The sequence below is a fragment of the Poecile atricapillus genome, chromosome 2 (assembly GCF_030490865.1).
Source record: "Poecile atricapillus isolate bPoeAtr1 chromosome 2, bPoeAtr1.hap1, whole genome shotgun sequence".
Taxonomy (NCBI): Eukaryota; Metazoa; Chordata; class Aves; order Passeriformes; family Paridae; genus Poecile; species Poecile atricapillus.
The window spans coordinates 87,264,556-87,281,020 of record NC_081250.1 but is presented as its reverse complement, the minus strand read 5'-3'; the positions used below and the strand labels follow the sequence as shown (position 1 = coordinate 87,281,020).

At 38.3% G+C, this 16,465-nt stretch overlaps 1 protein-coding gene across 5 annotated transcripts in view; it reads right to left on the bottom strand.

Moving 5' to 3' along the window:
• The window catches only part of FHOD3 (formin homology 2 domain containing 3), a 377,669-nt gene that overhangs the window by 19,791 nt on the left and 341,413 nt on the right, over positions 1 to 16,465 (bottom strand). For all 5 annotated transcript variants that reach the window (XM_058831361.1, XM_058831363.1, XM_058831362.1 and 2 more), the window contains 5 exons: positions 12,216 to 12,406; positions 10,454 to 10,646; positions 4,948 to 4,977; positions 2,205 to 2,376; positions 121 to 282 (listed from right to left, as the gene is read on the bottom strand). In XM_058831361.1, the coding sequence (XP_058687344.1) occupies positions 121 to 282; positions 2,205 to 2,376; positions 4,948 to 4,977; positions 10,454 to 10,646; positions 12,216 to 12,406 (748 nt within the window). The remainder of the gene's footprint in view (positions 1 to 120; positions 283 to 2,204; positions 2,377 to 4,947; positions 4,978 to 10,453; positions 10,647 to 12,215; positions 12,407 to 16,465) is intronic.

The following is a 16,465-nucleotide window of genomic DNA, read 5'->3' as shown; positions in this document are numbered from 1 at the left end:
AGCACACACTCAAGCCACTCCCAATGCATGTCTGCCTACCAAAGACCTGGTTCCTACACCAATATACATAAATATTTGCATGTTCCCTTACTTTGAGCAGTTTAATAGCCTTATACTCACATGACTTCCTATTTGCTCGTGAGCGCTTCCTCTCTCTAGGCACCGCTCGCTGGCTTGGCACTTGGGTGGCGGACTTGACAATACGATCCATGATCTCATCTGCAGCGTCATCCGTTGCATTCGGTGAGTCGTCATTGCCAGCATTCCATGAACCGATACGGCCTAGAAAAGTCCAGCAAGTCAATTCAGGGAAAAGAAGAGAGGAAGTCTCTTGCGTCACTTTGGTTTTGCAATTGTGTTTTTTTGGGAATTTATAGCAGGCAGCTCAGTCATCCCAGCTTCAATTCAACCAAAGAAGAAGGATCTGCCTAATGGAGAATATTTCCAAATAATAAACTAGATTCTTTGCTGCACCAGCAGAGAGCCAAGAGCTCAAACACAGTTATTATATATATATATTTATATATATATATACACACATTCTATTCCTTTAAGACTCAGTCTCTTGCTCTTTATTACACAACTGGTAAATGCCTGCTAGAGGGTGCCTATAAGCCAAGGATGGATAGTGTGTGACCATGTTTCTCTTTGCTCCTCTTACAAAGACACTAGAAGACGGCACAACTTAGAGATAAATGCAAATTGGAAACACAAGTAATTTTGTACTGAAAGAAAGATAAAAATTTCTGAGCATCTGTATCACAACCTAGAGCAAAGGAGACAAGAAAAGGGCATAAAGTGTGGTTTGACATGTCTCATTCCCTTCACAATGAAGAATTCACCTTCTTATCACAGAGCTGTATGTGTCCTGATATGTGACTGTGTGTGCTACCTGAGTGAAAGAGTTGTTGGCAAGCTGAAAAGCTGAAAGCAGTTTTGGTAAAGCCACAAACAAGTGAGCCATATTTCCAAATCCAAGGCTCCAGCACTCCTTACTCCACAGAGCACTGTGTAACATGTCTTTGGGTTCCTCCACTACTGGCTACTGTTGTGTGCATTTTGTTTTTAAATTATTTGAAGGCTAGTGTGCAGTGTGAACATTCATGGCGAGCTTTGCAAAAGAGTGGATGCGGTACAATTGCAAAGCCATTTTATACCACATTCCTGAAGTCCATAAACAGCTTTGATTAGGTAAAGACTCATCTGCCTCATCTCCTGGCTTTTCAGGAGCAGTTCTATTACAACAGTGCTCCTGACAAGCTCTTGTCTGGCTCACCCATCTTCTGTCTCTGCTATTCTTCTGGGGAACACAAGCTGACTCACAATCAGGACACTCTCCTAATCAGCATTCAGTGGATTACTGCAGCTGTTCAGCTTGTTGCAGTGAAGCTTGAATTATTTAATCTTTGTACTTTAGTTAGCTGATTGGCTTCTTACATTGGGACTCTAAAACTTCTGAATTAGCCAGGATCATGGTTTTAAGCATAAGTATACACACACAGACTTAAGAGTTGGATGCTGTGGATGTGGTATCAATTATATAACAAAAAGTATTAAGAAAGTGTAAGATATCTAGATATGAAGAAGAAGAAATACCAGAGAAGAAAATGAAGATTTTAATTTTGGTGCTTCATCTTTACTCCAAAGCTATCTTCCATGTATTGCAAGTATGGGAGTGGTAAGGGGAAGACAAAAGGAAGTACCCATTACCTTTGCAGTTTAGCAGGGAGGTGGTTAAAAGACACATCACTTTCTTCCTACCCATTTCATCCCTGATTTCTCCATAGTCATTCATAAAATTCTGAAAGGTCTTTTCACTTGAATTTGAATTGCTACCCTCTACTTGCTTCTATTGAAAATAAAGACAAAACCACATCCTGGATTCTGCAGTCTCCATTTTGCTTTCATGGTGAGTAGTGGGCAGTCACCATCAACATATGCAGGGAGAACTGAAAATTTCTGCAGACTTGGACTCCTGATGTCCCTACTCTGGCTGTGATCTATGTGTTGAAACTTCAGAAATATTCTTCTTCAACCCCATGCCTCACATCACTTCTATCATGAAAACACCACTGGGATGTTCTCCTTTCCCTTCCACGTTTTCAGCTGTGAGTGCTATGCCAGGGGGAAATGACCCATGTTTGGGCCACTGTGTGGCTAGCACAGCACAAGAAACGTGGCCAAGAGGAAATTTTGGCGCTTACCTCGGCTGGCCCGGCTCCGAGTGCGGACGCCCAGTGCCATGGTGCTGTCCCCACCCATGGAGCAGGTCTTCAGCACAGCCTTCATGTTCTCGTGCTCGGCAGCATCCTCGGCGTACTGCAGGCCCTGGGGCTGGCTCTGGCAGGGCGGGGAGCTGCTGGAGAACTTGCCAGACTGTGGGAGGAAAAGGATTTGTTGTTTGAACAACATGGACAACAGGCCAGGGGCTTGACTGTGAATTGCAAGGAAAGAAGGGTCCTCGCAGGCTTGGTTTGGAGTGCAGCTATTCCCAAATGAGCCCAGTAACAGTTGCTCCTCTCCCAGAGCATTTACTTTGACCAGAAATAAACCTGAAACAGAGTGACAGCAGGGAGTAGACACAGAGGAAAACCAGATGCATTAGCTCAAGCTTTGTAATTTTGACCTTATGTCTGAGAGTAAAAGGTACAAAGCAAGGACTTGCTTTGAAACCTTCAATCCAGACTGGGCCTGATCTGGGGTCAGGCATAATGCTGAGAGGAATAGCATGAAACCCAACAGAAAAAAGAAATTGCTGTTTTTGGTATATAATCAACTTTCAGTAGCAAGGCAAAATGGGGACAGTGATCTAGAAAGAGACACCTTTCTCTCTTGGCTCTCTGCCTTGCTGAATAGAAAACTCTCAAACTGCTCTAAAACACAATTATCTACAAGTAACTTTAATACACATTACCATTAATGCTTAAAAAGTCCCTTGTCCCAAAACACCCAGACAAACTGCTTATGGCCAAAACACAAAAATTACAGTCAGAAATCAGAACAACAAACAAAACCATACAAGAGATTGAGGAGTCTGCCCTCCGCTTCCCTGTCACCACGAGTACACGAACAACAGCAACTACACTAGCTGGGCAAACACAGTGTGGGTATGCAGCAGCCCCACCAGTGACCCAAACAACCACCTAGCAATGTGTGGGAGCAGCAGAAGTGGGTACTTTCTAAGGAGAAGGGCTTGCATTGCTGGGCTGCTCTCCCTTCCCAGACTCAGCCTCCAAAGGGCTTGGATGCTGGTATTTGCCACTATGCTCTTATCTACAGAAAGGTCAAAGCACATTGAAAATACGGCCCCGACTGCAGGAAATACCGACCCTGTTGACAGCAAACAGGCATCAACAGATAATAATAAACTTCGGTACTCTCACTCCTATCAGTCCAACATCAGACACCGAAATATGTTTTGTTTTTCCTTTTAATCTTTCTTGATCTAATTCAGCACAGATGAAAGGACAAGTGCTGCATTCTCTTCTTTCTTTGCATAATAAACAACATTAATTATTCACTTGGTGATTTCAAGCCAGTCAGTTAAAGGGATGCAAACCTGCAAAGTCCTTCTGTCAGAGAATGGTAAATTGAAAGAAAAGACTGGTCCTACTTTCAGAGCTTTGATCAAGTCCCCATGTCAAGACTGCAAACTGAAAATGTGTAATCTGGAAACCAAAGATAGGATGATTCTGTTTTAACATAGTGACTTTTTGGGGTAAGATAGCAAGTTAACTGAGTAGCAAAACAATAATCCCTAAAAGGCACTGAACTAAATATATCAGTAAGAGACCTATTTTTGATAGTTAGAAGTTTTTTTTCTTGTTAAAATATTAGCTTGAAACATTTTGATGTGAAAAGTATGCAAGTGTTAGAGTTTCACATGTGAAAGTAAAAGATAGAAAAATATTAGAGAAAAACTCCCATGAAATGGCATGCCATTTTTGCATTAAGACCACTCTCTTACACAAAGTTGGTTGTTCAGCTAATCAATACAATCTCCAAAAAATTCCAAAGGATAAAGCCTTCACATAACTGTTAGTTCCTGTTCACACAGGTTAGTTACATGTTGGCATAAACAGGCAAATTCATGTAATTTTCTTTCCATGCCCTAAGCTATACAGCAGAAACCATCTCTGGGGGTGAAGTTCTAGAGCCAAAAGTTTTATTTAATTTCCTTAATTTTCAGATGTTGCCATAAATTGCTGCACAAACCCCAGCCTGCTGAGAAAATGACCACCACTATGAAATACTGAGCATTAAGCCATATTGTTTATGTTCAGCAAATTGAAGAAAGCTCTAATGCTGAACAAAAAATGCATTGCAAAAATGATGTTCCTCAAATCAATAAACTTTTATTATGAATATAGCTAGAATATGAATACAGCTCACCTTCAGGAGCACTTTATGATAGATACATGAACTACTCCATGGCTTACCTCTATGATGAATGAAGTGTCTTATTCTCTATTTATACAGCAAGGCAAACAGTTAGTATTTGCTTAACATCCCTATATCCTGATGTTGTTTAAAACTTTACAAAATAATACTATGTGGGGTTATGCAGCATAATGAGTGTGAAATTATCCTGGTAATCCATAGCCCAAGGTAACTTATGATCCCCATAACATTTAGATCACTGATGTGTTGGGTAATGGGGATACTTTGCAGTACATTACAGATAGTAAGAAAAAAAAAAGAGGAAACTTAAAATTATTAAGGCCTCAGATGAAGCTATCCTTATTTAAGAGGACAGGCATGCATATGGTTAAAGCTGACTGCAAAAATGCATTCTTATGATTGAAACAAAAAGGTATGAGTAATATGTCATGGTTCATAGTTCCAGTTGAGCAGATGGAGTTGAGCAGTCCATACTATCTGAGTTAGAAATTAGATGTCACAGCACACAGGAGACATGGGATGACATGCTTTTTCAAAGAACCATACCTCAACATCCTCCTCTTCATCGGTCTGCCACTGGAAACAAAGGACAAGGTGGAGAAGGACAAACAGCAAGATTTAGGAAAGACAGCACTGTCAAACCATGTCAGAGTAAGAGGTAACCATGGTACTGTTTATGCAATAGGAGGACATAAAAATAGAAGACATATAAGGAATTCACTCCTTAGACAATCAGCTTTCTCTTTTTTTTAGCTGATTGTATGCAGAGCAGACTGTCACTGCCAGTAGGACATGTAGAAATTTCCTGATTTTTCTTACAGAAATGGTGGACTGAAACTACCCCTATCCCATCCTCTTTCTCTCCCTTGAGTCATGTGGCTGTTTGCCCCATGGAAACTGACAACACTAGGTAGGACTCCTTCTCCTTCTTCCAGCTCTGTGCAGCACAGGGAGGTCCTGGCTGTTGTTTCTCTCAGTGCAGAGTTCAACTTCTTGGCAATTCCTTTTCTCTGCACTTAAGTGTTTGTTTTAATTCCGTTTTTAAGCTGGGGTTTTTCAACTTCCAATTCAACAGAGCACTCAAATCAAATGCTGGGTAGTCTTTCAACAAATGCTTAAAGTTCTTCACTAGCTGCCTGGTACCTGACCCTGAAAATCAGAGATGCAATCATCCAATGTTATTCAGGGCTTTCACCCTCTGTGACACCAGGCATCTAAAACAATCTTGATGGTTGCACTACTTTTAAATGCACAGACATAAAAAAGTATTGTGGGATATGGAGTATTCTTAAATTTGGGGATTTACAGGGAATTAGCAAACTATTTAGATCTGTATTCCCAAATGCCTTAGGAATTCTTCACTGGGTTAGAAGATGCCCCACATGGAAGTTTCCCAAAGTAAAACATGGCTTCTCGAGTATCTGGGCTCCTTGTTTCCATAATTTTCAGTTTGATTGCTTATAAAGTGAAAACATAGTCCAAAAATTTTATGCTTTTTTTTTTTAATTTGTGGATTTTGTTTTGTTTCTTCTAGAAGAAGAATTTTGCCAATAGTATTTTTCTCCCTAGTGTTTCTAATACACATTTCTGACCTTATCTCCATCTCAGCTCTCATTTCTGTCTGGGATTGATACATTCTGTTCCAGAAACATTCATCATTAAAAATGAAAGCCTGATTTACTTTGGCCCTCAGTTTAGCTTCAGCACAATCTCCATAAGAAGATTAGCTGTGACTGCTGAGCAGCCCATTAACATTGCTTTTTAAGGGTATGTTTTATGCAAAGAGTGAGATGCTTATTCTAATTTGGACACAGTGGTACTGACAGAAACACAGGCACTGTGTTTTGCACAGGGACCATGATAGGTATGTTCCCTTTGCATTAAAATTATCTGTTTGTCTTTTTTCCGTCCCCTGGGGGGCAGGGAGTCACTCTATAAAGCAATTCTTCTGATGAGGACCGCTGTTCACTTTTTATCACGAGTAAGAAACAGAAAGAAGAATAAGAAGTATAAACAGTCTTGTATTCTAATTCCATCTATCTATCTATCTATCTATCTATCTATCTATCTATCTATCTATCTATCTATCTACCTACCTACCTACCTACTTACCTGCCATCTAATCTATTGTTCATCCAGCTAATAAGTAAAGGGCAGCAGGAGAACAAATCAAGGTAAACAATACAAAAAGGCAGTCAGGGCAAGGTTAAACAGTAGAGAACACACAAAGTCTGTGCTCCAAACAAAAATGTATTATAGTATTACTTTATATCAAGCTAGATTTTTACAGGGTAAATTCCCAGCTGCTGGCCTTCCAGCCCATTTAATCTAGCTAGGAATAATTTGCTGATGACTCACTTCAAGGGCACTTCTCTGCTTGACTTTGCTCATCTCCAGTACTTGGGCATTACCATTTCTCTCCCTCCTGCTCCACATGGAGAGCACTTACTCCTAGAACCACTGTCCTACAGCCAAAGCTACTCCAGTGCACAGGAAATATAATTCACCACCCTCTTCATATTTCCATGTCTGAAGAGGCATTTGCCTCTAGCAAATATGGACAACAGGAGTAAAAGCAGCAAAATAAAGGAACCAACCTTATGTTTCACTAGGAGATCTGCTCTTACCCTGGTGTGTACATTCTACCTTGTATGTTCTTGTGTCACCATTATAAAAACACTGAGAAATAGCAATAAATTATGAATTTTTTAACATGTGATATTATCAAAAAGCACTGAAAGACTATTGCTATACTGAATACCACTTGCAGACACAAGATGTTAATTTGAAGGAAAAATGGCCATTTGATTCTTCTCTCATTCAATATTGGATGTTAGAGGACAGTCTGAGATCTCCCTCCTTCCCTTCCTCCCGCCCTCACATTTTTCCTAGCATTTCTGTGCAGTGGATTTGCTGTTTCAAAATATTATGTCTATTACATAGTAATTTTGGAATTGAAACTCTTAAGTATCGTGAAAAGCAGAGCTTCATAAATCTGGGAGACAGATGCTTATGTTACCTACTATTATTAAAAATAATATAAAAGTTCCGACTTGTATCTATAATTCCATTTCTTCCCTATTTTGCTTGCTTGTTATTTTTAGAGTGCCTGAAATGATTGCTATCATTGGCTAAAGCCAGATATACGGGTACAGAGGCTAGGCAATTTTCCCTGTGAAACTGTGGCAAAGCAATGCTCTTCTCTTTTCCTTAGCCCTCTCCTCCAGTCAACATTCACCAAGATTTAAACTGACAGTGCCCAGTCCACTTCAGCTATTAAAGAACATATAAACACAAAGGTATTTGTGGTAAAAGGCTGAAAGAAAGACTGGAAATATTCCCCATTGTGCTCCTCAGCATTACTCCATGTTGAAGCTGCTGCGAGCAGTTGAAGCTGAAGATGTTGAAGCTGATGCAAGTTCTCCATGCAAAGAGCCAGCACCTCTCGGCCTTCCAAATCTGCAGGGTGGACATGTTTAAGAGATACAGGCCTTCTCCTTAAGAACTGGGTTGGTTCTGGCTTATTCCTTTCCTACTTTTGTTAAAATGACTCTTTGTCTGCCTAAAAGCAGTATACTGTAAAGTGATAAAAATGAGACCCTGAGGAAACTTTCCAAAGGACAGGGAGGTAAATTTCAAATAACTGCACAATACTTTTAGGTCACCAAAAACAGAAAGTAAGATTCTGTATGACTACTGCGTATCATAATCACTTTCTACAAAGAATTTTTTTCCAATGTCAAGATCTCAACTTTCTTCTATCAGTATTGTGTAACTAGTGAACCACTGTCAATGCATTACTGATCTATCTCCCCTTTCCAAGCCTTCAAATATAAAACACTAAGAAAATCAAGACCAGATACAAACCACAGCCAAAACAAAACTACAATAAAATTCCACATTTTCATCATTCTTCACACATAAGTATCTTCCATCCTGCTGACTTAGAAACTTGTTTTGAGGTAGATATAACTTTGAAGTTGTCAGAGGAAGCTGTGACAAATAGTCTGATGCAACTTGAATTCAGTTTTACCATATACTGCCGTTCAAATAAAAGGTAAATGAGGCCATATTACTGGGCTATGGTGAAAGAGATTTAGCTAAGTTCTGAAATAACTATGTGGCCACATTAATAATTCCCTTAAAGAACATTCCTGTAAGGGCAGTTTTAAAGACTTCTGTTTTTCACTTGTGCAGGCTTTTTGGTTTAAAGATAGTAACTAAGCTTCTTCTATAGTTATAAATTAGAGATAGGCAAACTATGCTCCCTTTTTTAAGATCTGCAAGATATTTTTTGGTGTAACACTAGCTGTCAGATGGCATTTAGTTCTTGCCAAATCTCAACATCATCTTGAGATTAACAAGAGATCTTCTTCCAATAGTACTTTTGTTCTGGGAAAGGCCTTGATGCCTCCTTCTCTCCATTTTCAGAAGATGGCCATTGTCCCTGGTTCTGCCCCTTGCTGACTCACTATCAAGCCTGAGACTTTTCGGTTTGAGAGAGTCCCATTTCTCTGCTTCCTGAACCCAGCTGCCAGTGACCAGAACTCCTTTCTCTCTCGCATGTTCTGCAGGAACAGGATACAGACAAGCTTTTTGCCTTGCCACAGCAGTTATTCTGGATGGATAATACATAAACACTACATTAAATGGTAGGAACATATTTAAGGAAAAGAGTAACTCCTTTACATCTCAGTCTTGCTTAAACCAGTAAAAAGTGTCAAAGCTATGTGAGGGAATGAAAATTTTAATTTACGAAACTCTTTGTTTAATGCTGTCTTTTGGCTCCTTTAGACCACATCAGGAAAACCAAGAAGCAATTGAAGAAAGTGATCTCACTTCTCCAGTGGTAGTTCTGAAAATATGTATGACTACATTATACCCTTTGTATAAAGTCAGAGCCTCTTCCTTAACCTGAGACTACACCAAAATAAAGTCTTTGATAATAATGCAGGTTTAACATTTTGTCTAGATGGGGCAGATTTCCAAATGTAAATAGGATATTGCCAGGAAAGATCAACAATTGATCATGAGTCAATGACTTAAATACAATCTCAATTCATATCAGTCCCAATATATATATATTTATATTTATATTAAATCATGTTGCTTGAGCCATAAAACTGTAATCAGCTTCAGGCTTTTCATGCCAAAGGCAGGGGTAGCTTCATATCCAATGAAAAACTTCCATTTAATCGAGACTCCAGATCTGGATTTTGAGACAGCTGGAAACTTTTATTAAGTACTGGAACTTCTTAATACTATTTGGATCGAGCCAAACTACATCAACTTAAAAAAAAAAAAAAAAAAAAAAAAAAAGATAGAAAAAAATCAAGGGATTTTAAAACCTATTATGCTGAGAAAATTAATCTTATTTTAATTTAGTCTATAAGAATGCAATCTTACAGTCAAGAAATTTGCAGAGGAACATCTACTGTGGACATAAATTTGTCCATCCTTTCAGAACCCCAAAGTAGTCTGTTACCATAAAATTGGCTGGTCTGTGCTTTAAAGTTAAGGAGAAAATTTCTGTGCATGCACATGAAATATATGTATATGTGCATATATATATACATATAGACATAAAACCAGATAAAATGTCAAGACTCAAAACTATGTTAGAATATTCAAAGATGGAGGAAAAAACCATTAAAATTTGGCTGCAATCACTTAAATGGCTACAATGATTCATCATCTGTATTATGTTCTCAATAAGGAGTCTAATTTGTAGGGTTTTTTTAATCTGTCATATTCTTGGCTGATCAGATACACACAGCTCCTGATATCTTCTAGGTATTCGGGACACTGTGGAGCACACAGAGAAGCTCTTTTTGGATAATTAATTTCAGTTTGTTCTTGTCCTATACATTTTTATGAAGCAGAAAATATACACAACCAAGGACTTGCAAGTTTTGTCTGCTAATAGGGGAGAGTTCATTACTTACAGAAAAAGGACCTCTAAAAATAAAAATAGAGTAACAACTCTTCATATACCACATTCAGTGAAAGTTTAAAAAAATCCATGCTATGGGAGATGCCATTTGCCACTTACATCTGTTATCATTTTCCCTCTGGTCTTGTTTCTTTCCCTGTGGTTAGCTCGTTTCTGTTTTTGCTGCAGAACTCGTTCCCTGGTGGTGCGGTATTCCAGAGCAAATTCACTAATAATTTTGCAGAACTTATTGATGTTGACTTCACGTATTGCGTAGGGAGGATGGCCCATAAATAACAAAAATGAGTGAAACCTGGAAAAAATGAGTTTATAAATGTAAAGGGAAAAAAAATCTTTATTGATGGTCTCTTGGAAAAAAAACAAAACACAGCTATATTTCACTGAATCCATTTATTACTTTACTAGCTTCAATCATTTCCTTTGTGCTCCAGAATTTTCATGGATGCTTTGCATAACATTGGTATGTTTTATAATTGAAACCATGAAAGTCTAGCCTATGATAACTTCATCCTAGTCTACTTTCCCAGGCTGATGCAGGAGATAAAATGTTTATGGAACTTCATCACTTTATATGACTAATTTGGCACATGAATGACCAATTTTATTTCAGTTATAGAAAAAATACTTATTAAGTTTCAATTCTATTTATTTGTATCAAGCAACTTCAAAGAGGCTCTTAGGATGTTGGGCAAAGTCTAGACAAGAAGAATGCAGATTTACAGGCTAGCAAACACAAGGAGGAAAAAATTTCTGCTTCACAAAATGGATCATAAAATTATATTATCTACCAAGTATGTTAGTTTGGGGCACTCTCACAGTTTTCCTTCTTCTGTGGCATTCAGAGCTTTTGCATTATTTGCAAATTTTACTATTGCTTCTATATTGCATGATTTACAGCAGCACGCTGAATGTGTAAAAAACGTATGGGAATTCCTTTTAATTTCATCTACATCCCTGAGGATAAAAAGTCTTCCCAAACCTCGAAAGATCTAAGTATATGAAAACATTTTTAAGAACTATCATAGCAGTTGCAGGATATCAGAGGAGAAAGTTGATATTTATCTTACTTGCACAATGCATATGATAAACACAACAGGAAACTAATGAATTCACTTCCCTTTCATTGCAATTGGGATTTTGCTTACTTATGGCATAAACCCTAAGTCTTTACAAAACCAAAAGAAGAGCTGAATCAACTTCTCAAGTGTATACCCGCAAATTTGGGATCATTTGGAATCCAGTTCTTAATTTTGACCACAGCAATTTGGAAATTATCCGGAAGTCGTAAAATCTCTCACAATTTCATTAAACCCAACTGCAAATCCTAAGGAGAAGAATCTTAATTCTGCCTTCAGCTGGTATAAGCATAAAACACATAGTGGAAGACCTTGCAAATAGAAGTGGTTCTGCCTATGAAAGAGCTCATTGTACAAGACTGGTTTCAGCTTCTGCATATAATAAATTTGTCAATAAAACTTCATTTATTTTGCTACCGTCAGTTCTTGTTTATCAGACAGTAAGGCAAGCCTCCTTAAAAGAAATCCAGGGATAAATAGAAAATACATCAACTTATCTACAAAGCTGCTAGGCTTTGAGGACTAGGAGGCAAAAGACATAGTTATCGCATCTTGGGGATAAATGATTGCTGGATGATTGCTTTTTTTAGTCAAAAATATAGAAATTTTTGGAGTGGGGATCTTTTTTTAGTGGGGGTTGTATAACAAAATACGCACCATATACAACTGGGTAATATTCCTTGCAGGAATAGGCATTAAACACTTACAAAACACATATTTATGATGTCATAATTTTCCAAGTCATTTACTATCAAGTTATTTCTGTCACCAATATAATTCTGTACCTGTTAATTATTCTTCTATGAACAATCTTCAGGATTATGATTCTTTCTGCACAGTCTTTAAGGAACTCAGACATTTTTTGCTTTAGACTTGGCTTCATTTCATGCTTTGCTATAGCCTTAAGGTGATCCCATGATGCTTTGCACCGTCTTTCCATCTGACACAAGTTTTCCTGGAGTTGTTCAAAGTCAACCTGGAAAAACAGAAAGGAAAAGAAAAGGTAACACTTGAAGTGAAAACACTGCAGTTATATACTTGGATAACCAAACAATGCAATCTGTATGTATGAAAGGGTCAAGGTAGTGGCAGCTTAACGTCAATTCACATTATTAATTATTATTAAAACAATAAAAAATACCTTTCTCTATCACAGCATGTCTAGGCATGTAATGTTAGTAAGGCAAACTAAAATACCCATACATATATTTGGTTTTATTCTTAGAGGCCTAACAGCTAAAGTAGAAACAAAAAAATATTGTGATGTGTTTTTTCCCTTGCTAATAGGTTCATGTTTGCACCAAGCAACTGCATGACTCAGTTCTTTCTGAGGTAATACAAAACTTTTTCTTAATCCTTTTCTCTACTACTCAAAGCTTTTTATACCCTATTTACTGCTCACTGTTGTACCCCGCCAACAATTCTCCATTTTAGGAAGTACTTGGATCTATTCCCTAGTCATGCACTGACTTGTTAATAGATGATGTAGTTCTAATCACAAAATTCATGGGCCAGAATTTTTTAAAGCTCTATTGAAAGTATGTGTTATTTAGTGATCTCAGCACTAACTTTCATCCCTTGATATACAATACGAATTTACTGGCTTGCAACGAGATCACATAACAACTCTGAAAGTCTCTCAACACAGTTAAACAAACAATTACACCTTACAGTAACATTCATCAGGATAGAAGCCGACACATTCCACAGAAGATGAGGGAGAGCTTCTCCTTTATTCATCAACCAAAAAAGGTGTTCAAACAGCGATACTCTTATAGAAGACACTCAGGACGTGTTGCTAACAACTCAAAAGAGTGCATCAATGATCCAGCCACAACAGATGAGAAAAATAAAACTACCCAACATGTTCTGGAATTCTGAAGAAAGGAAAAATTATTTTATAATACCACTTCACAGTTCAGATGAACTCAAGCTATAAAATACAGACTTAGCTCTCAGATTCTAAACACATCAGTGCTTAGGATGTTACAGTCTCATACTCCATAATGCTAAATGAAAACCAGTGTCAGGGGCAGGTTTTATTTCATTCTTCTTAGCTGTGTGCAGCATACACTGCTGAGACCTATACTGAGAATAGCCATAGGAAATGCATTATTATTAAAATGCTCCTGGTATTGATTTGATTTGTTTTTGCTGTGATTTATAAAGTGATGAATTTTTCCTCTTCACAAGGAAATAAAAACATCCTTTGATCCACTCTGCTATTCAGAAAAGCCCTGCAGGCGGAGCAGCTGTGGGGTATTTGCTTTCCTTATATCCATATCAATGCATATGTTGAAAAAAAAAAAAGTCCTTTGCAGGTCAGTATTTTCTCTGTTGATGATAAACACATTGCTGCTCTCCACAGATGGTGTATCTAAAATGCACATGGGGAAAAATACTAGCATTCCTGTTGGAAAGGAAGAAAAAAAGATCCAAGGTTTAGGTCTTCTTAGAAAGAATTATCCTACCTGGTTTGAGGAAGCCTCTCAGCCTCTGTAGCTGAGAACTTTAAATTCATGGCATTTTACGACAGAACGAGTTTTAATCTATCAAAAAACTCTGAGTTTCAGGCCTGTAGGGGTTCAAGATATGTCTTTGGAGAACAACAAATCTGGGGGGAATGTGGTGAATTCCTGGCCCCTTGAAATCTGCCAACAGTCAGCACATTCACAAGAGTGGGAAGTTCCAGCAGGGCTGGGGGCTGGCAGGTTGGGCTAAGGGACACTTAGGAGTTTTTTGAGCACAAAAAAAAAAATTGGTCCTCTGCAGAAGTCCTAAGGAGACTGCAGTAAAAAGAACTGCCTGAACAGAACCACCTGAACTCTCCTGGAATAAACCTCTGTGAAGCACAGGTGTGCTCAAGCAGAAGTTGTGAACTCCTGGAAGGAGAAAAGTAGGAACTCCAATATAGGATAACGTACCTGTCCAAAAGCAAACTGTTCAGTGCCTGAAAGAATGTGACAAACTTTCATGAAATGTCTGTCTGCTGGCTCTCTAGTTTGGTCACTTGCTTGTGGACAGAAAGGAATATACTTGCAGAAAAACATCCTCATGTGAAATATTAAAGCTCCAGTTTTTCTTGGACTCAGTCAGGTAACCCACCTGATACTTTATGAAATGTCATTTCACCAGTGCCAGCTGTGTGTGTAGACACAGAATACATTACATTTCAGTCTGCTCCAGGTCTGTGGCTCTGCTTAGGGTGTTCTATACAAATATAATGGTAAGAGTGATGAGAAATCCCAATTACAAGAGACCCTCAATCATGAGCTCATTCATATGACAAGGAGAACAAAAACTTGTGTGGGGGAATAATGACAATTATTCAATATAGTATGCATAAAGAAAACATAAAAAGGCATTTATAATACCATACTACCTCTTAGCAGTTCACATAGCATGGCCAAGGGAACATGGATTACACCTTCTGATTTATGTGATTATTTCCAACATTTAACTGAAGGAATTAATGATATATAATAGCAGAGAAACATGATTCCTTTTTTGTTCTTTCTTTCTTGAAAGGAAAGAGGCATCAATTCTTCCCTGCAGCTGGATGATCATGCTGGGACTAAGAAGAAATTCAGGTGAGTCGAGGCTCCAGGAGAGCTTGGCATAGGAGGTACTCAGACAAGAATTGCTGTGGCATTATTTTATAACTATCCTCCACTGAATAAAAGGAAGCAGGAATCTGAAGTAGTCATTACAGCTTTCTTGCTGGATAGTAGCGTACAGATGTTGTACCTTGCCCAAGGGTCTGGAGGAAGGTGGAAACATATACTCTTTTTTATCCTCAGTATGTATATGTGCAAAACACATGCAGCCTGCTGGTCCTGCATAGTTACCTTCTGCTAAAATTTTTAAAATTAATACATGTTCTTTTCTGTAGGAAAATGAATAAGTGGTCTTAGGCTGTTATGCAAAATAGGAATGCCCTTTCTTTCAAACACTATAAAATGTTTATTTTGATTTGTAAACCAATTTAGAAAAATCAACTTTCTAAATGTTTCTAAATGGTTCTGGGATATATTTGATATGTTCCTCCTTTCTCTGGCCAGGTTCCTCTCCATTCACAATCACACTAGCTAAAAAATATTCAGAACTATTGGCATCTGTGAAATCTCTTGCTAGGCCCACTGTTCAGTCTTCAGAGAAGTGCCTTAAGTAGACACTTTGATCAGAGAGGAGGAGCCAGAGACAGTATATGCAAGCAGGATGTAAAGACAAGTTTATGTGACAAATGCCCTGCAGAGTCAGCCCATCAAACTACTGCCCTAAACTCATTCATGGGCAACTTTAGAATTAAAAATCTATTTTTCAATTTAACATACCACATTTTGCACATACGACTCAGACCAAAGAATAAAACCTTCTAATCACATCCCAGAAACAACAGCACTCACTTTAATCACTTTATATCACTATTTACTGCTTGCTACTGTAGCAGATGACTTTACCATAAACAACAAAAATAGAAAGAATTCTACCAAGTTTCTCATTCAATTGGGCTGAGAATTCAGTACCTCATGACATATTTACTGCCCAAACAGCTTCTGTTCTCATGTGTGTATATTTTTCACCTGACTCAGAAATTGCTACCAGCATCAAATGGCTCAGCATTTACTTCCCTGCTCGTTCTGGTTCCCTGAACATTGGTCCTTACAAGGCCTATTTTTTTCAAGTTCAACTTCATCCAATATCACATGCCATGTATAAAAGTTTAGAACTTTCTCATTCATGAAATACTAGACCATGCTCCAGTCATTCAGGCAGGACATGGATCAGGGAGCCTTTCTGGTCTTTGGGTTGGGATGTTATTCCTCTGTGCGGCTCATGGCAACACCGGAATTACACACTTTATTATTTGTTGGGAGAGAGAGGAATGGCTGCTTTGAGGTAACACTGGGAATTAAATGAAGTAGCTCAAACCTAAAGTGCCTTCCACTACATATTCCCCCGGGCAGCATGTACAACTCCAGGTATGCACTGCCGTGCACCGCAAATACCCGCAGCCACTGTGAGATAAGAGGTC